This window comes from Leucopleurus acutus (assembly GCF_964270905.1).
Source record: "Leucopleurus acutus genome assembly, chromosome: 10".
Classification (NCBI taxonomy): Eukaryota; Metazoa; Chordata; class Mammalia; order Artiodactyla; family Delphinidae; genus Leucopleurus; species Leucopleurus acutus.
This window is the reverse complement of record NC_139153.1, coordinates 55,087,197-55,110,608: the sequence shown is the minus strand read 5'-3', so window position 1 is coordinate 55,110,608 and position 23,412 is coordinate 55,087,197. Positions and strand designations below refer to the sequence as shown.

The 23,412-nt window shown below is 37.7% G+C and overlaps 1 protein-coding gene across 1 annotated transcript in view; it reads left to right on the top strand.

Annotated features, from left to right (window-relative positions):
• The window catches only part of RBMS3 (RNA binding motif single stranded interacting protein 3), a gene marked incomplete at its 3' end in the record, with an annotated part of 695,122 nt that overhangs the window by 566,679 nt on the left and 105,031 nt on the right, over nucleotides 1-23,412 (top strand). The window contains exon 7 of the mRNA XM_082848397.1: nucleotides 14,531-14,637. Coding sequence (XP_082704523.1) covers nucleotides 14,531-14,637 — 107 coding nt within the window. The remainder of the gene's footprint in view (nucleotides 1-14,530; nucleotides 14,638-23,412) is intronic.

Below are 23,412 nucleotides of genomic sequence, written 5' to 3'. Positions count from 1 at the left end.
TTCTGCTGTACAGCAAAGTGATTCAGTTATACATATATACACATTCTTTTTTTAATATTCTTTTCCATTATGGTTTATCATAGGATATTGAATATAGCTCTCTCTGCTAGGACCTTGTTGTTTATCCATCCTATATATAATAGCATACATCTGCTAATCCCTGGTACTTTTGAACAAATTAGATGGGTGGGGAGATAGACAAAAGTGGAAAGATTTGGGATGCATTTTGAAAGTAGAGCTAAAGGTTGGTAACGATGTGGAGGTAAAGAAAGGAAACCTCTTAGATTTATGAACTTAGAAGTTCATAAATGCCCTCCAAGGAAACATCTGATAGAATTTACAAAGATGACTTACTGATGGAGGCAAATACATTTTACTTCAGGGTCAGAAACGGGGAAAATTCATTTTCTTTTGAGGATTCATCCATGGCCCAAAAGCCAGGAAGAGTGGTTTTTACTCATAACAGGCTTATATAGCTCCCCTATTTTTAAAATAACTAGGTCAGGTTTTTTTCTAATGAAATAAAATATTAGGCTGAAATTTTGAGTTAATTAAATATGGGTTGCTGTAATCTACTGCCATGCCCATTTGATGTTGGGCAGAAGAAATGAGAGATACAAGAGGTTTATGGTATGACATACATGATAACAAGGAGCATAGGGTAAATATATTTGTCATTTCAGGGAAGCTCTTACCTGACATAATCTTGGGAAAGCCTGTTTTGGAGAGATAAATGGAGGAGCCATTCAGAATGATAAATTAAACCTGCCTTTTATCTTTTCAATCGTGTCCAATAAAATAGTTTATATTGAGCAGAAGGTTCTACCCCCCTGGTCTAAGATATACTGTTGTACAAGGTACACATTGTGCGGATAAATAAACTGACCCATTTGTTTCATTGTTAAGTCCTTCAAGTACTGAAATCTCTCTTTGAGCTTACTGGTTATGACTTTGTATCTCAGGGTCAGAGTTCCAATTTCAGTGCACAAAGCCCTTACCTTTGGCAGCTGAAGGCCTGTTATTATGGGCAGAGATGAAAATTTCCCTGGGCCAAGATCTGTAATTTTCTATATTAAGTCTTGAACCAGTAAAGTGAAGTATCAGTGACTCATTTAAAATTCTTTGTCTCATGAAGCAGATTAGTAATTCTATTAAGTCCAGTAAAGGGGATAAATCTGGACCACTGTAGTTTTTTGTTTTTTGTTTTTTTTTTGTGGTACGCGGGCCTCTCACTGTTGTGGCCTCTCCCATTGCGGAGCACAGGCTCCGGAAGCACAGGCTCAGCGGCCATGGCTCACGGGCCCAGCCGCTCCGCGGCATGTGGAATCTTCCCGGACCGGGGCACGAACCCATGTCCCCTGCATTAGCAGACGGACTCTCAACCACTGCGCCACCAAGGAAGCCCTGGACCACTCTAGTTTTGCATCTTAAATAAAACACTGTGAATCCACAGACTGGGATGTGGCTTTCCCCTCATATTGTGTAGATTGTCAGGACACCTGTTCTCAATACAGAACAGAGCCAACTCTGTTCGCCTCTTTCCTTGATGCCTCGCTATGTCTGCAGTGAAGAAACCAAATGTAGAGTTTCTCAGTGCTGATGGCCATTTCAGGAGAGAGAGAAGGGCTGCTCCCAGAAGTCCTACCCTCCAAAGGCAGATGAGTGAGGTTCTACAGAGCAAGATAGCCAGAGCACATAGACAGACTCCAGGAATGCCTTCACAGGCTCTTCCTCCAATATGCCATTGTCACTTTTCTTCATATGTCTATATTTCATAAACTAAGCCACGTAGCAGTGTTCTAGTGTTACCTTACTCTGTTTTAACTCATGTTTAATAGCAGCTCAGTGGTTTCTCTTGTGTCTTTTCTTTTACTTGAAGCTTATGCATATTTTTATGAGGTACTTTAGATTTTCTTCAGGGATAACTATAGGTTCTGGAACAACTATTGTCCAACAAGGAAATCCAAGGAAAGTCCAAGGACCTAAAAAATAATCTAGGATTTTTATGTAAGAGTCTTCTTATAGTCTGTGAATTGCCTAAAAGTACCTCAGCCAAAAAAAGGACAGGAATGTTAGATAAAGCTGTATTGGTATACAATGAATGAATGTTGAAACTGGGGGAGTGGGTTACGGGGACACTATTTTCTCTCTTCTGTGTATGTTTGAAAATTTTCGTAAAGAGAGTTATTTATAAATAAATAAATAACAGGCATATAGGGATGATTGAGCGTTTTTTAGACAAACTTTTGAGGCTTTTTTTTGTCATTGACATGTAAGGTTCAAAAATGTAAGGGGACAATCTAAAACCTAAGTGGAAATTAAGGGGAAAAAATGCTACAATTTTAGAACATTTTTCAGTTTCCCGTTGTGAGTGATGGAATTTACTCCTTGGAGTGTAATTGGCATCATTTTATTTGATCAGAAAATCACACAAAATATTTTTGTGATTGTTAGCATATTTGCAGGCTCTTAGAGACTGATATTCTTTTCTGTCATAATACATCGTGAATAGATGAAAAATATATTCCGATATATTCCTTTTTAAAAATATTCTCTTTCACATATATGGACACATGCACACACACACAACTCCTAGAATTCCTTCCACCCCTGCCACTAATGAAATGTGCATGAGTGTGTGTGTGTGTGTGTGTGTTTCACATTTAAAAGCAGGTCAATTAAAGTGTTGTTTTATCATTATAGCTTTTTTGTTAATCAGGTAATGCTGAAAATTCTCTTCAAATTTAGATGTTTATATATGTATCTGCTCCATTATCAAAGAAGTTGGGAAGGTCCAATAATATTAAAGAAACAAAACCAGCAGACACGAAGATCCTGCATACACACACACACACACACACACACACATATACACACACATATACATATAATTAAGCAGAAAGCAATTTATAATGCATTTCCACTTTGTGACTATTTTTTTTTTTACCACTTAAAGTTTTAGAGTCTAAAACAGAACCTTTGAACTCATCACTTGAAATTCATCACTGTGATGCCTGCAGTTTGGGGTTTATTTTCAAGTGACGATATTATCTATGGTGGGAATAAAAGAGAAATGGCTCCAGGGAACTGGCTCTAAAAGTCATATTTTTTACGTGTGCCCCAAAGATATTAATAACACCTAACATTTGTATGCTTCATGGTTCATAAAAAGCTATTTCTCTGCCTGTCTTATGTAATTGTCACACATTTACTCCCAATCTTTCATTCGTTCAACTAATATTTACTCTGCGGTACTATATACCAGATTTAGGGTTAAGTGCTGAATGTAAAGTCACGTGACCCTGTGAGTCAGGGAGCAGCCACAAGTTAAAAGTAAGTTCCAGAAATCGTAAGCAGCTCGTCCAAGGTTTTATAATGAATAAATGGTAAAACTGAGATGTGAAAATAAAATTCACGATCAGCAAAATGACCGTACACATCATACCTTCAACTATCCTCAGTTTGTGAAAACTGTATCAATGGCTTTTTCCTTTCAGGAAAGCTTTTATATATCCCTGGTTGGTGACTGCTGCTACAGGTTTTATATCTAATCACCATGTCCAGGAAATACATGCTGTGTTCAATACAAAGTGTTTACTTCTTTGATTATGATTATTTTTAAGTTAAAAAGGAACATATTATCAAACCACAGTTGCTTACAGTAGCCAAATTTGAAATAATCTTTAGGAAACCAGGAAAAGGTTTCCATGCCTACTTTAGATTAAAAAAAGCCTTCCTTGCAGACTTATTAAACACCAAATGTATTATTAAGAAACTTAGAGACTCTCTTCAGGAAAAAATATTTTAAAAACTTGGCAGATATTATCCACTGCCCAACCGGACTGAAGAACAGTCTTGGCTTTTTCAGCTGAGTAAATGCAGAAGGAATGATCCTCCGTGCTTTCTGTTGTCAAGTCATGAGACAGTTTTCTGGGTGTCTTCTGCCCTAAAAATGAAAAATAGGCATGCTTACTAAAATTGTGTGTGTGTGTGTGTGTGTAATCAACTATGTTCCAGAAGCTACGTTATGCTTGGGGAAAACAAAGATGAATAATGCAGGGAGCCTACCCTCAAGAGGTTTTTGATTTGGTAGAGAAAGACATATAAACCTGAACGAGCAGCAGTGTTTTACACACGCCAAATTAGATGTCTATATGGTAGATGCACACAGGAAGAGATTGGAATCGACTTGCGATTTTTTTATCACTTGTTTAATGTCTATTTTGCTATCAGAAAGAAAATTCTTTAAGGGCTAGAACTGCGTGGGAATAAATGTGTCCATTTTATTCCCTGTTTAAATTTTTCATGGATAGAACAATACCTGGTAGATAGCACTTATGTTTCAAATTAATTTTGAAAGTATTTCAGGAAAGGTTGGATGAATTAACTGAATGAATGTATTAAAACATTATTTAGTGGTAAGGTCCCTCTATGGGAACGTGGGGCAGGGGACGTGGATAAAGAGGTCAGGAAAGATTCTATGAAAATGATTAAGTGGGGAAAATGGGAAGCCAGTCAGGACAGAAGGATCAGTATAAGCAAATCTAGGAAGGTGTGAAAGGTCTCAACCCTTTCTGAGTAGTCCTGTAAGTGGAAATAGAGATGTGTATATTTAGGTCATGATTTTGGATAGCATTTTGTGCTAAGGAGTTTGGACTTTATCCTATAGCTGGACATATGGAAGATTAACATGAAAAAGTTTGCATTATAGGAAGATCTATAGGCAATAGAAATCCATATAAAATACCTTTAATGTCCAGTCCCAATGGAAGAATTGATACCTATCTAAGAAAAATGAATTTAGGATAGTTACTCAGTCTTCCTCTGGGGTAGTCTAGCCCTAAACTGTTTTATCCCTTTGCTTCTGTAGCAAGTACAAACGGATATTCTATTTTAGAGCCATTCATATGCATTGTTTTTACACTCAACTCCTCGATAGCGAGGACTGATTCCTTGTATAACTCCTTAGATAGATTTTTCTGTAGACATTTATGGCACATATGGTCTTTAACACATCTTTGAAGGACGCAGTTTCTAGTGTCTCGGTTAAATTTACTTAGTATTGATTAGTAAGTGATTCAGGCTCCATGAAAGCACTCTTCAAATTGTCACAATTTTAGTTCCTTGAATCTTGAGTTAGAAAAAGCTCAGTCCCAAGCCATTTCCCCCGTAAATCCTTCATCCACAGAAGGGACGTTCTCCTCCCAGCTGGTACCTGGAGCCCTGTAAACAGATACCTACCCAGTTATATACAGCTTTCCCTTTGATACTGGGACACATTTATTTCTACTAACTCAGTTACTGCATTTTGGGAATTCTTTCAGTCTCTAGCCCAGGTAATATATGCTTAGAAACAGCATACAGGAAATTGACCTATGTTTTCTTGACCTGAGTTTGGGTTCAGTTTGGGGGTGCATATGTGTTTGCTTCCTTGGTGGAGGATTGTCAGTGGATACTGGGAAAAATCCTGATGTTTTTCATTATAAGATTCCTCACTCTGGTTCCCCCTCCATTTGTTTTTAGGGCAGGTAACATGAGCTCCATGTGAAATTAGAGTTATACCTGGGACTAGGACTTGAAATTCTCTCTTGTTTTTTGATTTTTCAAGCAGGCTGGCTAGTTATATTTAAATATGGAAATTATGGGACTCTATTCTCTCTTAAAAGAGGAAAAGGTTATGCTCTCACTCTTAAATCCTTTAGAATTTCATTAATGTAAGGAATCTTAAGAAGTTTTCTTGTCTATCTGTCTGCATGTATTTAATAATTTGATCAGCAGATAATGAATTGTGTGCTTCTCTCAGACAATTTGCTGGGCCACTGGGGTGGATGCTGGGCAAAGGTGAATATGACCCAGCTCCTGACTCCAATCAAATCAAATTCTCCTAATAGTGGAGAAGAACATGGACACGCATTATGGAAATTTAATGAGATTTAGCTGGTCCCCTATTGATGGACATTGATAAATTATGGTACATGATAATTATGCTACAATACTGAGCAGCATTTCAAGAGGATGATATGTGCTGACTCTTCATATATAATTAAACAAACAATAAAACTCACATTCTGAGTGTCCCCTTTGGAATTAAAAAAACAAAGAACCAGATAACTGGAAGATGGATTAGTAGGTATATATTTATGCATTTTCCTGGAAGGAATTATAAGAAAATGGGGGGAGTTGAGAAGGGGTCTTATACTTTTTGTTTTTAACCTTTGTATAATTTGAATTTACTACCAAGAATGTCCTTCTTTTGTTTATGTGTTTATTGATTTTTAATATCAAAGGGATAGCTGTACTATAAGATTATTGCTGTATATTTTTTCTTCTTTTTGCCTCTTTCTAATAAAAAGTGCCATGTTACATAGAGTGTGTAGTAATCTATAAAGATAACATATAGTATGCAAAGAGGTCTGTCAGGGGCAAGTACAGCGCCATGGAAATATGAGGGAGGGGAGGAGGAAGACAAGACCAGATATGGTCCATCTTGGTCAGTAAATAAGATTCTCCTTGTTTTAAAGACTCTTTATCTTAGAAACATTTTCCTTTGATGTTTTGCCTTCCAACTACACAAGCTTCCCCAATCTGTTGTTGGACAGGTAAGTCAGCCAGTTGTAGATTAGTCAGTTGGTGCTTCTTGGAAGTACCTGTGCTTTGCACTTTCTTGGTGTCTTCACTCAGCACAGATGAGGTTTCAGTCAGAAGGAACCAATTGTACCTCCAACATGTACATTGTGTCTCATCTACGTGAATCATCAATTTTCTCTCTTATGTTATTCCCCTAAACAAGGTTTGGTTTTTCTTCTAAGAATAAATTTTTCTATATGAAAAGAATTATCAGAGAATTGTTACAAATAAGAAAAAGATGGTGCCTTGCTTGTTTCCTTTTTTTTAAATTTAAAAAAAAATTTTAATTGAAGTACAGTTGATTTACAATGCTGTTAATTTCTGCTGTACAGCAAAGTGATTCGGTTGTGCGTATATATATATTTTTCCATATTCTTTTCCATAATGGTTTATCATAGGATATTGAATATAGTTCACTGTACTATACAGGAGGACCTTGTTGGTTACCCATTCTATATATAAAAGCTTGCATCTGCTAACCCCAACCTGCCACTCCATCCCTCCTCCAACGCCCTCCCCCTTGGCAACCACCAGCCTGTTTGTTTTAATACTTGAAACAGAGAGGTGAGCTTGAGATAATTACTTAGCCATAGTATGATTTATCAAAAAAAAAACCATACTATGTTTTTTCTCTCTTTTTTTCTAGGCAAACAGCTGTTCTGCTTTTGTTGTCACTCTGGAGCATTTTCTTTTTCTGTCAGCCTGTTTCCCATAGTAAAGAATTTTATTTGCAACTAAATATAAGCACTAATCCATTTCAGAAAGATAAAATTGGGAGTGTACATGCAAGTTACACTTTCTTTAAGTGTTATTAACTTTTTATTTGTTTCCACCATTTTACATTTCTTTGGCCTAAATGATAGGAGTACACATGTGTCTGACATTTGTAAATATTACCTATGGTAAGTCAGAAAGAGAAAAACAAATACTGTATGCTAACACATATATATGGAATCTAAGGAAAAAAAAAAAAAGCCATGAAGAACCTAGGGGCAAGATGGGAATAAAGACACAGACCTACTAGAGAATGGACTTGAGGATATGGGGAGGGGGAAGGGTAAGCTGTGAGAAAGTGAGAGAGTGGCATGGACATATATACACTACCAAACGTAAAATAGATGGCTAGTGGGAAGTAGCCTCATAGCACAGGGTGATCAGCTCAGTGCTTTGTGACCGCCTGGAGGGGTGGGATAGGGAGGGTGGGAGGGAGGGAGATGCAAGAGGGAAGAGATATGGGAACATATGTATATGTATAACTGATTCACTTTGTTATAAAGCAGAAACTAACATACCATTGTAAAGCAATTATACTCCAATAAAGATGTTTAAAAATAATAAAAAAATAAAATGTGAAAAAAAATATATATATTACCCATGTAATTTGTTTATTCTGTTAAAATAAACTGTTATTAGAATGGCAGTACAAATCATCTTAGCAGATCTCATTGAATGCTTGGTTTTCACTTCTAATTCTAACCTGTGCTCAGAGAACCACAGTAATCATATCTTAGTGAATATTCAGTCTTTTTGCTCCATCCCAAAGTTATGGCTCAAGCACAAGAACTGCCCAAAACTCATTTCTTTTTACCTCTGATGGGGAAGGTGGAAGGTAAGCAGTTGGAGAGAGTGTTTGATTAGAAATCCAGAATACACGGTTCTGGGTATGATGTTTCTATCAGCTACCACAATTTAGCCGGCAATTCATCGAACTTTTATTTTCCTTATTGGCAAAATAAAGAGTTTAAATTAAATACATTTTAAGATCAAACAATAGACAGGGACTATAGGCCTTCCAGGATGGAAGTTTAGTGCAACTAAGGACTGTCCAAATAACTATACCTCATTTAGTATACAAAACATAGTTAAATGGTAAACAGGCTATAGAAGTTGAAAGGAAATGGAACCAAATAGCCCACTTTGCTATATGCAAAAGGCTTTCTAACTCCAAAATATAATAATTCAGTGTTGTAACCTTCAAGTACTGTTTGTCATGTCAGTTGTGGTCTAGATTTGGGACTTGCTGTTTCTACATCTAGGAAGATATGTAGCTATAGATATACACGTACATATATGCATATGAACTTTATCATTATAAAGCATATGAGGGAGAGAAAATAGCAAATCATTTGCATACAAATCAGAGGAATTCATCTGCAAACTTTCCTGGATATAACAGCAAGTATTTTATTTTATTTTATTTTTCTACTGCAAAGCACTTTATTTTTTTTTAATTAATTTTTATTGGAGTATAGTTGATTTACAATGTTGTATTAGTTTCTGCTATACAGCAAAGTGAATCAGTTATACATATATCCACTCTTTTTTAGATTCTTTTCCCATACAGGTCATTACAGAGTATTGAATAGAGTTCCCTGTGCTGTACAGTAGGTCCTTATTAGTTGTCTATTTTATATATAGTAGTGTGTATATGTCAATCCCAATCTCTCAATTTATCCCTGTCCCTCCTTCCCCCCTTGCTAACCATAAGTTTGTTTTCTACATCTAACTGCAAGTATTTTAAAGGTAGTATTAAAAAAATAAGGACATGGGTTCTAACATAGAGTTAGAACCAGACTTATATCCATAACTTGTACATCATTATTATTTATCCCATATCAGTACAGGCTACTTCTGTCTGCATATGAAGGAATTAGGGATCCTGATCAGGTAGAAGACAGCAGGAAGCTTAAGGACTATGGAGAATTATAGTAAGGGCTGAAAGTCCAAATACACTGCTGTGTCAACTTAAAGAAAAACACACAACATAGGAGTCGTTAAAGTTTTATTCAGGGACCTTACTGAGGACTGTGGCCTGGAAGACAGCCTCTCAGAAGCTCTGAGGGAATTATTCCAAAAAGGTAGTGGAGAAACTAGCTTACATATGATTTTTGGCCTGGGAATGTGTGCAGTCAAGCATACACCTTGATAAAAAATTACTGCTAGTCACAAAGAACAAATATCTTAAGTTAATGATTTTAGTGCTTTTCTATCAATGGGAGGAAGCAAGAATCGGGGCTCATTAAAATTCTCCCTGACCTCTACATCTAACTGGCTAAGGGGCCTGTTTGTCCAAAGCACAGAGTGCCGCATCCTGTTTTTCATCCCAGATTCCCCTGACGGTGCCCTGTTGGTGACAACAGTGGCTAAGGACCTAGGGCTGAGGGCTGAGCCAGGCTCTTTGTTCTTTGTTCTTAGTTCTAGTGCTGGCAGTTTTCATCTGGAATTCTAAAAGTGTTTCAACTACATCCTATCATTGTATCCATCTCATTTATTAATATTTTCATTTAGCAAACATTTGATAGAAGCCTGCTTTTAGCCAGACTTTGTATTAGTCCTTCCTGTGCTCAGGTCATAATCTGGCACTTGGCATGGAGAGAACCATGCATGTGAACTGTGAGGTTTCCAAACTCTGTGGTATTGGACGTGATTTCTAAGCTAGAGGATGTTCTATGGCTATCATGCTAGAGGCAGACATCCATTCTCTGTTCCCCAAATACTGATCCATATTTCTATTATGACAGCCATTGCCATCCATTAGAGTATTCCTTTTACTTGTCTTTTTCCCTCTACACTGACCACTTTTTCAGGTACCGAGTCCAGGGTAGTGAAACATATACCTATACTGAATAGCTGTCAGTTTTCTTTTATTAATGAATGAATGTGTTAAAAATGTTTCTAAGTTTAACATACTTTAATTAGTATCGTTTTTGAATTCACTAGTATGAACAGCTTTTTTTTTTGCGATACGCGGGCCTCTCACTGTTGTGGCCTCTCCCGTTGCGGAGCACAGGCTCCGGACATGCAGGCTCAGCGGCCATGGCTCACGGGCCCAGCCGCTCCACGGCATGTGGGATCTTCCCGGACCGGAGCACGAACCCGTGTCCCCTGCATCGGCAGGCGGGCTCTCAACCACTGTGCCACCAGGGAAGCCCTGAACAGCTTTTTAATGTACAAGTCACCCTGAATATCACAGGGATAGTTTAATTAAAAACTAATTCATATCCATACCTGAAAAAAAAGATAGTTTCTACATTAAAATTTTATCATATTTTATCTTAGTTCTTGAAAATTTTTTAAATTTGTTTTCATCTCATCCCTCTACTCTCACACAAAGATTTTTTTAAGCTCGCCCCCAATAAACTGCTTCTGTTTTCATTAGCTTACTCTCTCTACCAGCTCCTCCCACTGTACTTTTTTTTTTTCTGAAGTAAGATTTATAATCTATCTGAGGTGAGAAATTTTAAAATTTAATATTTAAAACATCAGACTTGTAAGTTATGATAATAAAGAGATTTTTTTTAAAAAGCATCACTACAAATCCAATATAAATACTAGAAGAATTTAAATAAACTGAATGCTAATTAAAAATGTTCAACTTCTCTAAGGGACAGCAGGAATTCTGCTATTAATACATATTAGCTGAAATGTATATCAATATCTACTTATAAGATACGATGTTAGAAACATTTTTAGTGAATCATAAAACTGAAGTTGTGTTAAGTTTTAAATAAAAATCAGTATATAGTGTTTTACATTAATTTTGCTAAGCAAAATACTTGTCGTCTGTTCATTTGCTTAAAATAGCAAATGCTGTAAACCATTAGATTATTTTATCAGTTTATGCATCCGATGTTTTATGTTTAGTGCAGAGTTTGGAAGACTAGAAATACTCCACTAAGCAAGCAAATTGTAATTACTTCTTCATAATTACCATGCAACTTTATTGCCATGCATTGTTATAATTATATTTTAAATATTCCCCATTTACATGAGAGACCAAAATGTCTTCTAGCACATTACAAACTGTGGCTTATAACTGCATCTCACTTCCACAAAGGCCTTTTCTTCATTTAGCCTCTATTTCAACTACTGTTAAAAGAGACTAAGCAAAATCAATTGGCATCATAATACTGCAATAAGGAAATTGTAGACAATATAATATTTCTGTGCTACTGAAATCGTCTCATTATTCAGAGGATTCATGTTTAACATCTAAGGTATATTCCTCCTTCCTTAAGGATTCAGTCATAATTACATCAGTGCTTCTCAAACTTCAATGCATACAGGAATCACCTTGGGATCTGCTGCAAATACAGATTTTAATTCAGTATATCTGGGAAAGGGCCCTCGACTCTGCATTTCTAACAGGCTCCCATGTGCTGATACCACTGCTGCTGGTCCTTGGGCCACACTGAATAGCAACACTGTCAAGTATTATGTATATCTATGTGCAAAATGCCGTTAACAATTTTCACACACACACACAAACTCCACCCAGAACTCTGCTATAATCACTTTCCACCTTCAAGCTTGGAAATTACTTATTATTGTTAGAAGACTTAACAGAAACTGTTACCAAAATCAACTTCCGCTGTTCACCACTCAGAAGCCAATACTCAAGAGACAAGTGTTGGTTGAAAAGAAAAGATTGGTTTATTCAGGAGACCAGTAACCTGGGGAGAAGGTGGACTCGTGTCCAAGAACCAACTCCCAAGTTTCTGCTCAACCATGAAAATTTTTAAAGGAAGAATCATTTGGGGAGGGGGTCAGAGTCTTTGTTATCTTCCGCTGTGTATAGACCTTCTGATTGGTTGGTGGTGAGGTAGCAGGGTGGTATCCAGGAATTTTGTGCTTGGCCTGAAGTTATCATCCTGGGGCCTTAATTCCTGCAGAAGAACTCAGAGCTATATTGTTCCGTATATTCCTTAAGGAGGAACCAGGACCTTGCCCCAGGGCGGCTGCGCTAGTGGTTCTTGCCTGCTCCTCCTTTGTTTCTGCATTCTCTCCTCTCCCTGATTAGCAACTCTTTGAATCTACCCTTTGGAACTCAGGGAAGGTCAAGGAGGCTGAATGAAGCCTATTTCCTACAAAGAAGAAATGGGGAACACGGAAAGGATTTGTACCCAGGAGGGCCCCACAGGGTCCTTCTTGGTTTCAAAACATCATTGAACCTGTGAAAAAAAATCTGCCAAGTAAGCATTAGGGAATTTCACTCTGAAGTGACATGGGGTAGTAAGAGACAGCTTCCAGAAGAATGTGACATTTGAGCTACATTCTGAAGGTTGATTAGTAGTTTGCCAGATGGAGGGTATGGGTCCAGGGGGCGGGGTAGGAGGGAGATGCAAAAGGAAATTTCAGCCAGGAGGAAAGGCATTTAGAGGTGAGGGGACTGTAAACCACTGGGGGAGAGGAGGAGACTGATGAAAGGTAAGATTAAGGGCACAAATTCTTATCTTCTAATTGAGGAGTTGAGATTTTACCCTGCAGGTGTTTAGAAATTACATGAGGACTAGAAGATTATATAAATCTAACTAATTTACTAATGTTTTCTCTTCCACTCTGAGTAAAATAGTCCCTTGGGAAACTGACAATCAGAATGACACGCCTGCAATTCAAGGGTAATATTACGGATATTCCGTCTTATTCTAATGACACTTTTGAACATTTGTTTCTGGGGTTTTATTTTTTTAATTCATTTAGTGAAACATTGTGGCCCTATCTTCTTTACCGTCATAATCATCTTCAAATTAAGAAAGTAACAGGAGATGTTTCAACTTAGCGATGCCAATAAATACAAATAGGTCATTGTCAACATCCATAGCCTGACAGTTTATGAAGATCCTTGAATATCAGGGTGGCTAATATTTGAAGCCTCTAAGACACTGTAAAACACAATTTGCAAAGATATCTCAGTTGAAAGCTGAGAAAGTCTCACCCCATGACTTTTTAAATGTCCCCTAGTGTTAAAAATAATTTTTTGAAAGTTCTCTTTTCAGTAATGGCAAACTTCAAGATAGGCTTAAAATCCAGAATCTCCTAGTCTATCTATATTTGATCCTTGGCAAGCTAGACTATTGTTATCTGGTAGTATTTGTTTCAGGGATGCTTCTGCACAATTTTTTATGCTAGTGAGTAAAAGAAATCTTAAGGTTAATCGTTCATTCAGTCTTTTCTTTTCCTGCCAGTACTGTTCCCCAATTCTACAGCTTCCAAGATTTCACCAAAAAAAGACTTTTAAATGTATATATACACACATAAACATATGTATAGTAAGAGAGGAAAAATAATTTTCTCTCTACTCTTCTAGGTCTTGGCTGAGACACCCCCTGTAATAAATGACAGATTAACAAGAGAAAAACAAACAGGCGTTTAATAACATGTATACTTCCTATATACATGTCAGGCACTCAGAAAAACTGAGCCCCTCAGTCAGCAGTCATCCATGGCAAAAGACAAGGATACAGGGAAGGGTGAAGAATTAGGACCACATGTGGGAGATCATGAATTGGGCAGCATCCCAGCCAGCAGAGAGAATGGAGCTACCGGGAGCTGTATAAAATAAAAGACTTTTATAGGCAGAAAAGAGTGGGACAAGAAAGGCATACTAGCAAAAAGTGGATTGGTTGTGACAAGGTCCCTTTCCTTTAGGGGATGCAGGGGTCTGTCAGGCAGGTTACCTCTCTAGTGCTGACCAAGGGATTCCTGATGGACTGGTTTCAGATTCCATTTCTCAGAGAGGCTGAAACTATAAGTCTCTGTTTGGTGACATGGGGCTTAGCATAAGTGACTTCATTTAGGGCTTGTTGTCTTGTTTTTAACACCAACATAATCGGAAGGGGTTGATTCTTGTCTCTTTACTTCTAAGGCAAGTTCACATTCTGCTTCAACTGATTATTTTTTCAACAATATTTGTTATATTCTTTTATGGTTTGCCAGTACTTTTTTTGAAGCCCAGTTAGTTAGAACAGCCGCCAACAGAGTTGAAACTAAAAGGGGGCCAAATGTCTCTCCAGAAGCAAAAGGACTTCAAAAGATATACATTACAAAGCACTACTGTGACTCACATAATCACTTATTTTTAAAGGGGATTTGCTAATGTAAAATTGGTTTCTTATCTTCCCAGCCCCTAGTGAGCCTTTACTGTGCAAATTCGCTGATGGAGGACAAAAGAAGCGACAGAATCAAAGTAAATACACCCAGAATGGAAGGCCTTGGCCCAGGGAAGGAGAGGTGAGTCCTGACTGACCTGTGCTCAGAAGTGTGGCCACAGACATCCCTCAGGAGGGTGGCAAGACAGACACACGGGGCTGTGAGAGAACCAGGTCCTGTAGAAAACCAGATGGCAAATGAGCAGGCCTATATTGATTTAACCAGAATAAAATTAGTTCAGGAGGAGTATAGGACTTCCAAATTGACCTCAGTTCTGCACTACAGTAAGTCTTCGGTCTTCAACCAAACTTGGACCCTATAATACTCACTGAAAGACTTAGCCACAAAGAATTGATCCATAATTGTGTCATAGTTATAAAATGAGGGTATGATTACTTAAGAAAATACTTTCAGTGAAAACAATAGTGAGAGTTAAATGTTTGTGTTTGAAAAAAACAAACAAAAATTTAGATTTATTTCATTCTACTGTTGAGATGTTCCACTTGCACATATATGTGTAGTTACGAAATGCCCATGTGCTCATAAACATGTTGATATGTGTTTTATATATGTATATATCAATATAAAATATAACATTTTCTGTTGGTCAAGGAGAAAGAAAAGCAGACACACACAAGGTTTTGCTTTTCCCAACAAGGAGAAAAGCATTTAACAGTTAATTATCCCTTTACTCTCCTAACACAAAACAGTAGAAAAGCAAGCTTATGGCTCCAGTGCCACTTGGGAATGGATTCCTGTTGGTTATTTTTGTTGTGAGAAGACAAGGAAAAGGTGTCTGGGCTTCCAAGAGGTCTTTTTATTCTTTGTGAAATAGAATGGAGTTGTTTGAATGCCTTGAATAAATGCCATTTTGTACCAAGACCATCATTTCAACAGAAGAGCTTTATTTAGTATTTCTATTCAAAGCATCTACTTCATCCATTTATCATTTAAGAGGCATCCTACTTGATGCAGCATTTTATACTTTCAACACTGAGATTACAGTTGTAAGGAAAGAATAGAGGGTGGGATTTTTTACTCAGCAAAACCTTTAGCCATTTTTTAGTTTCTAAGACTGTAGTCTGTTTTGAGTATTTCCATGCAGATCTCAAAACCCCTTGTAAAGTGGATAGCTATGTTTAAGTACTGTATAATCTATAACTCATTACCTTAAGGAAAAAGAGAATCACCACTGAACACTTGAAGCTAATTTAAAAAAAAAACCAAGAGTTTCAATTTTAGAAAAGTAGTCAGAACAGAAGAGGGCAGGGTGTGACCGTGTGTTTTTAGTGGGCAGTTTGCGATCAGCAGGTAGCCCACTGCCCCCAGAAGAAAGGTGATTTGTGATAGCACTCATTTTCACAATGGTCCCATGCCAGTCATCCATGGTCTAGAAGACTCATTTGATCTTTCAAAATTTACTTGAGTCAAATGCCCGCTGATTAGAGATTCCTGGATCACAGACCATAACCCCAAAGCCTCAATATTTAACTAGGTAACTTAGCAATGATGACTGAAATTTCAGTTCCTATATTATTACATTCACTGAATAGATACCAATTGCAGCAAGACACCTCACTTGCGTCTACATTTCTTAGAAACCAAACCAATAAACATAAAAGAAATGTAAACTTAGAGCGGCCACCCTGCTACTGTATACAGAATCCAGGGCTCTGGGTTTAGAGCATGATAAAGACCACGTGTACTATTGCCATGGAAGCATTGTGGAGTCAAATTTAGGACCCAGGCACCTTGTAATTTAAATGTAGGTTTTAAAATATATTCTTAATCTTTGTTTTCAAAAGTTGCTTTTTAAGAGCTATAGGTTTTCTTGTTGAATATGAAAATCAAGGGACCATCATAAATTTATCTGTGACCAATAAAAACATATTCCAAGTATGCAGATACATTTCAGAGGAAAGAAATCAGGAAAATAAATGGCATGAACTGAAAATACACTTATCAGATATCTTGGTTTTGAGATGAGCATGTTAATTTTTACTCTGTGATTATGTGATTATGGTCTTAGAAGTAGACACACCAAGAATATTGGAAAACTTTGCCCATTATTACATATATTTTTTCTTCTATTTCCCCTTGCATAGTACTTGCTAGACTAAATAAAAGTATGTATGTTAGTATGGTGTATAAGGTATGACATCATACAAATTAATCCTGTGTAAGCAATATTTAATCATTTCTTATAAACCAGTCAGTTCTAGTTACTGTATTTCATTGTTTCTAAGACACACATTTTTGTTGCTGTTGTTTTTCCACATTTTGACACTGCTGAAATTGACTCTCCTCTTATAATCAATAGCAAGACAGTTTGTATTTTCTCCTGTTAAGTCACCTGGGGGTACTATCTACATTCTCTGCTTTAGGTCTTTGACCGCATAGATCTTATCAATTGAAACTCTAACCAAAGCAAGGACTGTGGGTCAGATTCTTAAAGAGAACTTTTTGCTTCCTTCCCTCACCCAGATTGAGACATGCATCTTCCCTTGAAGTCCATTTCTGGTGGATGGTTTAGTGTTTTATTTACCTTGTAGCCCTTTGGCATTCCAGCTTTATAAGGAGATCATTTGGGCTGTTTGTTTTTGCTTATTTGTTTTGTTATGTAAAATAATGGTAAACCTTTCAATCATCGTTGCCTTAGATAAAATAAAAAATGATAATTTAGATTCTGCTGCTTCACAACCTGAGATCATAGCCCAGAATGAGGCTAATGTTTACTTGTCCTCTCTCTTGAGTCAGGTGAAAAATGATAGTGTGAAAAAGATTTCTGAGACAATGCTTCAGATACAAAACCAGTGGCTTGCAAGCAACTTTGAAGTACCTTAAACATGAAAATTGATAGGCTAATTAAAATTTTAATTTATTATGTAAAGCTGTTTTATTCTGGGTGGCATTTTGATAACAGTTCTTCTAGCATAGTTTGGTGAAATGCTATTACTGAACACGTTATACACATAAATTAGTGTAAATTAGCCAGGTTTTGAAATATAAGTATATGCTGGCAGACGTATTTTTGCATAAGTGAAGAATACTGGAATATTTTTAAGTTATTAACTAATCTCTCAAGTGACACCAAAAGCTATGAGCAGAAGGGCCAGGGATTGGGGCTGTGAGCCCTCTCTTTCCAAGGACTCTATAACAGTCTTACCATTTTGTTTCTTAATGCAGCCTTCCTCAAATTCTTTGGTCTTTGTTTTCCTTTATACTCTTAAAAATTATTAGTTATTAGTTCATTAAAAAAAATAAACCCATCACCTGTTAACAAAAATAGAACTCTTTTATGGAAAGTACTATATTTTTCAAAGCAAAGACTTTTTTTTGAAGAAAGGCACTGTTTTACATTTTTGCCCATCACTTTAATGTCTGGCTGAGTAGAAGATGACCTAGACTTGCATTCAGGCAGACCTCGTTTTACTGCACTTCCCTTTTCTGCACTTGACAGATATTGTGTCTTTTACAAATTGACGTTTGTGGCAACCCTGCATTGAGCAAGTCTATTGGTGCCATTTTTCTAGCAGCATTTCCGTACTTCCTGTCTTTGTGTCACATTTTCATAATTCTCGCACTATTTCAAAATTTTTCATTATTATTATATTTGTTATAGTGATCTGTGATCAGTGATCTTTGATGTGATTATTGTGATTGTTTTGGGGCATCATGAACTGTGTCCATATAGGATGATGTGTGTGTTCTGACTGCTCCACTCTCTGGCCATTCCCCCATCTCTCTCCCTCTTCTTGGGCCTCCCTGTTTTCTGAGGCAATGCTGAAATTAGGCTAATTAATGGTCTCTAAGTGTTCAAGTGAAAGGAAGAGTCCCACATCCCTCACTTTAAATCAAAAGCTAGAAATAATTAAGCTTAGTGAGGAAGGTATATCGAAAGCCCAGATAGGCTGAAAGGTGGCCAAGTAGTCACTACAAAGGAAAAGTTCTGGAAGGAAATTAAAAGCACTACTCCAGTGAACACATGAATGATAAAAAAGCAGAATAGCCTTATTGCTGATACAGAGACAGTTTTAGTTGTCTGGATAGAAGACCAAACCAGCCACAACATTCCCTTAGGCCAAAGCCTGATCCGTAGCCAGGGCCTAACTCTCTTCAATTCTAGGAACGATGAAGGAGGTGAGGAAGCTGCAGAAGAAGAGTCTGAAGCTAGCAGAGGTTTAAGGAGGTTTAAGGAAAGACTCCATCTCAGTAACATCAAAGTGCAAAGTGAAGCAGCAAGTGCTGATGTAGAAGCTGCAGCAAGTTCTCCAGAAGGTCTAGATAAGATAATAAAAGTGGCTACACTAAATAACAGATTTTCAGTGTAGATGAAACAACCTTCTTCGGGAGGAATATGCTATCTAGGACTTTCCCAGCTGAAGGGGAGAAGTCAGTGCCCAGCTTCAAAGTTTCAAAGGACACGCTGACTTTTGTTAGGGGCTAATGCAGCTGGTGACATGAAGTTGAAGCCAAAGTATCCAAGACTGGATACTACAGACATGATGGAAACATATAGACAGACTCCCTACCCCCTTGGAACCTAAAGTGGCAAAGTAGGAGATTAAAAGTAGAACTGAATACAATTTAGGTTGTAGAAATAAAATCACTGACTGTAACTGACTTCGTACCTACACAACAGTTAAAGAAAGCCAAAGCCAAAATAACAGCAAAAGTAACAAAAACAGCAGCCGCACGAATATCAGCTCACATTTGTCATGTTACTAACCATTAACTGTTCATTTGATTGATTGGTTGTTTGTTTTTCAGGGTAGGTAGCTGATTTGTCTACATTTAAACCCCACCCCACCCCCAATTCTCCTGAAAGTTGGAAAGCTCTGCTTTGTCACCCATCCCGTAGAGGCATCCATGCTCACGGGTGCCAAGCAGCTCTGAGAGAATAAAGTTAAGAGAAGTAACTTGAGCTTTGAGTTGTTATTTAATAAATCTTGAGTCCTCTAATGTGCCCAATTGAGAAAAATAATTCTTTCTGAACTTTAAGGAATCATGTGTGTCAACGTCTGTGATATGCTCAAAATTGTTTGCTTTTGATTGTAAGTTACCAGGCACTCTACTTGAGTGGCTAACAGGGTCAAACACTGGCGTTTAAGTCACAAATCCACAGCTTTCAAGCTGAATGACAAACTTTGACCCACGTTTTGTTAATGTTTTTATAAGATCGTACCCACAATCGTTATTTGCATTCCAAGCATTATTTGGCACTGAACATTACGTGATTTTCAAATTTCTAGCCAATTTTCCCTTGAAGGTCATGTAATCAAAAAAGCCAAGAGCTGGCAAGGAGAGGGGGACTTGGATGGAGAAGATGAAAGAAAAAGAAAAAAAAGTAAAAGAAAAACATGAACTCTTGTAGATATCAAGGAAAAGATTGAGCTACTGATGAATTACATGGTTGGTGTTTTTAAAGGGAAAGAAGATGAATTATTAACCTACCTATTCTGGCAAATAATGACATTTACAAAAGTGCTTATACAACCTCCGTGGCTATGAAAAGTACTCCTCATGGTCAAGTACTTTCCAGTATCTTTCAAAACTATTATCTTTGACAGAAGAAGCATTCTGATGCCACAACTGGTGACTTTCTGGATTTAACAAAGAATTAGCAAACGAATTTTCTTACATATTCTACGGACTTCATAGTACTGAATGTAAATAATCTTTAAGCTTCTGCATCCTAATCTATTTCAAGGGTGAGGTTACCAAATTCTTCTGTGTAAGGAATTTTTAGAATCCTTATAAATAGTGCTATTAATTTATAAAATTTCCTTTTGTTTAATGAAAGACTCAGACTCACGAAATAATCAGTTTGAAAAAAGGTACAGTTGATCTTTGTTATTCGTGGGAACCAGATTTGTAAATTTATCCCACATGCTAAAATTTATTTGGTACCCAGGATCAATACTCACGGTGTTTTTATGGTCATTTGAAGATGTGCATAGCAGCAAAAAGTTTGAGTCACCAAACACATACCCCCCAGATGAGGTTGAGCACGTGATGCTTTGCCTTCTTGTTTCAGTTCTTATACTATCAACTAATGTCCTTTCTTTGGTTTATTTAGGGTTACAGGTTTTGTTTGTTTGTGCTTTTCACTGTTTAAAATGGCCCTCAAGTGTAGTGCTGAAGTGTTGTCTAGTGTTTCTATGTGAAAGAAATCTATAATGTGCCTTATGGAAAAAATATGGAAAAGTAAAGATAAGCTTTGTTCAGGCATGACTTAGAGCACTGTTGGTTTTGAGTTCAATGTTAATGAATCGACAGTATATATTAAATACGGTGTCTTTAGAGAAAAATAGATATAAAACAAGGTTATCTATTGATTAGTTGGTGAAAATGTTCTGACCAGGCAGGAACCTAACTATATATTTCCTCTAGAAGCAGTGACTCAGTATTCCCTAATTCAGTGTTCATGGTGACTTAATAGAATAGAATTACTTCAAATAACAAGATTCAATTCTACCTTGTTTTATGATCACTGCCATTGAATGGGATCCAGTCTCTTGGTTAATTTTATGTCTCTCCCACTGATGTAAAAAATAATGTGCATGGGTATCAAAAGTAACTGTTACCAGTGTATGAGCCAACTGTCTTAATTTGAAGAGTTGTGTTACAGTCTATTGTCAGCCTTTATGGATTTAAAGACATTAGTTCTTACTCTACTCAACCAATATGTGTAAAACTTTCTAAGGAATTTGGAAAAAGCCCTGATCCTGTTTCATTAATTTAATGAGTCCATGAGTGACCAGTAGACTCGGAATTATTTCATAAAATCCTTAAACATTTGACACAATGTAAAGATTCATGTATCTTCCTTAGCAAGAAAAAGTCATTAGCCTAATACATTGAATTATTTCCACTACATTTATATCATTCTTATTTAAACACCTCTTTGCATCTGAGAAGAAGCCATTTTGGCTCTGTAGGAACCAAACTGGGTCACATTGATACGGACATTATTGATGCTGAGGGCATGTAGATGTCTGTGGAAATAACGGCAAACATGCTCCATAAAAACTGGAGAGAAGAGGCTATCACTCCAGTCACAGCTCATAGGGAACCCTAGCAACAGAATATTTTGAGTTTCTTGAAAGCATTTGGCTGTCAGTAGTTGTTACCAATGTAATTGTGAAGCACATGCTTTGAGACATTCTTAGCAGTGAGGAAAACAAGGCACAGCTCAAACACGTGGCCCTCTGGCCTGCAGTTGGATCTTTTCTGACTAGTGCATCCTGCTTCCAAACTATTTGATCAGTCACCAGTCAGTGTCCTTCATATTAAGTGTGAGAAGAACCTGACAGCAGGCCCAGGAATTCATCATTTCTGTTAGCTTGGGAACCATATTGACTACAATTTTATTTTACAATACTGAACATTAGAAAATTTGTTTCAGAGATACAGAATTGACGTCCTGCCCCAATGAGCCATTAGAAGTAATACTTTGGGGCTTCCCTGGTGGCACAGTGGTTGGGAGTCCGCCTGCCGATGCAGGGGACGCGGATTCGTGCCCCAGTCCTGGAAGATCCCACATGCCGCGGAGCGGCTGGGCCCGTGAGCCATGGCCGTTGAGCCTGTGCGTCCGGAGCCTGTGCTCCGCAGCGGGAGAGGCCACAACAAAAAGAAGAAGTAATACTTTGAGGAGAAACTGAAGCACAGTTTCCTATGAAATAGTATAGCTAAAGAATTATCTGAAAATTTTAGTAATAGTTGCATGTAGATTGAGGTTATCTTCAACCATATTCCATGGAAGTAGAAACATCATCTATATAGTTTGCTACTGTTTCCATTGGATAGATCATAGTGCTTGGCAGTTAGTTGTCCAATTATTTTCTTTAATGAGACCTTGGGAAAAAAGTTAAGATGTATCTAGCAACATGGCCAGGTTCTGAAAATAGTCCTTTTAACTTTGAACTGAAGGAGAATCTTTACATATGTGATCTTGAAAAGAGCAATTGGCTGTTATGATACATGACAGCACTTGCAGTTAAGTGTGTTAGCCAGCCCACCAGATGTAGTGTTTTCATTTCATGTGCTTTGCCTGCAATTTTGAAAGCAGACTCAAGGTGAATGACCCTTCTAATCTCAAAAGAAATCTTCCCATTGACAAAAGAACTTGAATTCTTAGTAACTCAGCATGAATGCTTCCTTAGTTAAGTATTCTTTTTTTTTTTTGCGGTATGCGGGCCTCTCACTGTTGCGGCCTCTCCCGCTGCGGAGCACAGGCTCCGGACGCGCAGGCTCAGCAGCCATGGCTCACGGGCCCAGCCGCTCCGCGGCATGTGGGATCTTCCCAGACCGGGACACGAACCCGTGTCCCCAGCATCGGCAGGTGGAATGTCAACCACTGGGCCACCGGGGAAGCCCAAGTGTTCTTATTTTAAAGCTGCTGGGTCTAATATTTACTAACCTATGATCACTAAAGGTAAATCTTGTAAATTCCTATAATAGTGTAAGTTTGGATAAAATGTGATTGATGACAAGCTCTAGACCTCTGTCTCCTCTCCATTCCCAAGGTGGAGAATGGGAAAACTTACTTATATTCTTGGGGAGGGGATAGTGTTGGGAGAATTAGGAGGGGCTGAAGGCTGGGAAGATTACATCAAGCAATTACAAGGAGAAAGGCTGATGGTTGATCTCCACGTCTCCTGTATGCCCTTGACCCAGTCTCCATGGATCAGGGCAGCTAAGTGGGGCATCAACAACCTGGGGGATTTCTGGAGTTGTTGGCACTGTCTTGGCAACCCACCTGTCACAAAATGCAGAGTCATCCCCATCAATATTTAAGCTGCAGCTTGTGACCTCAAGGTAACATCAAACTATAGCTGGGACCTGGCAGAATAC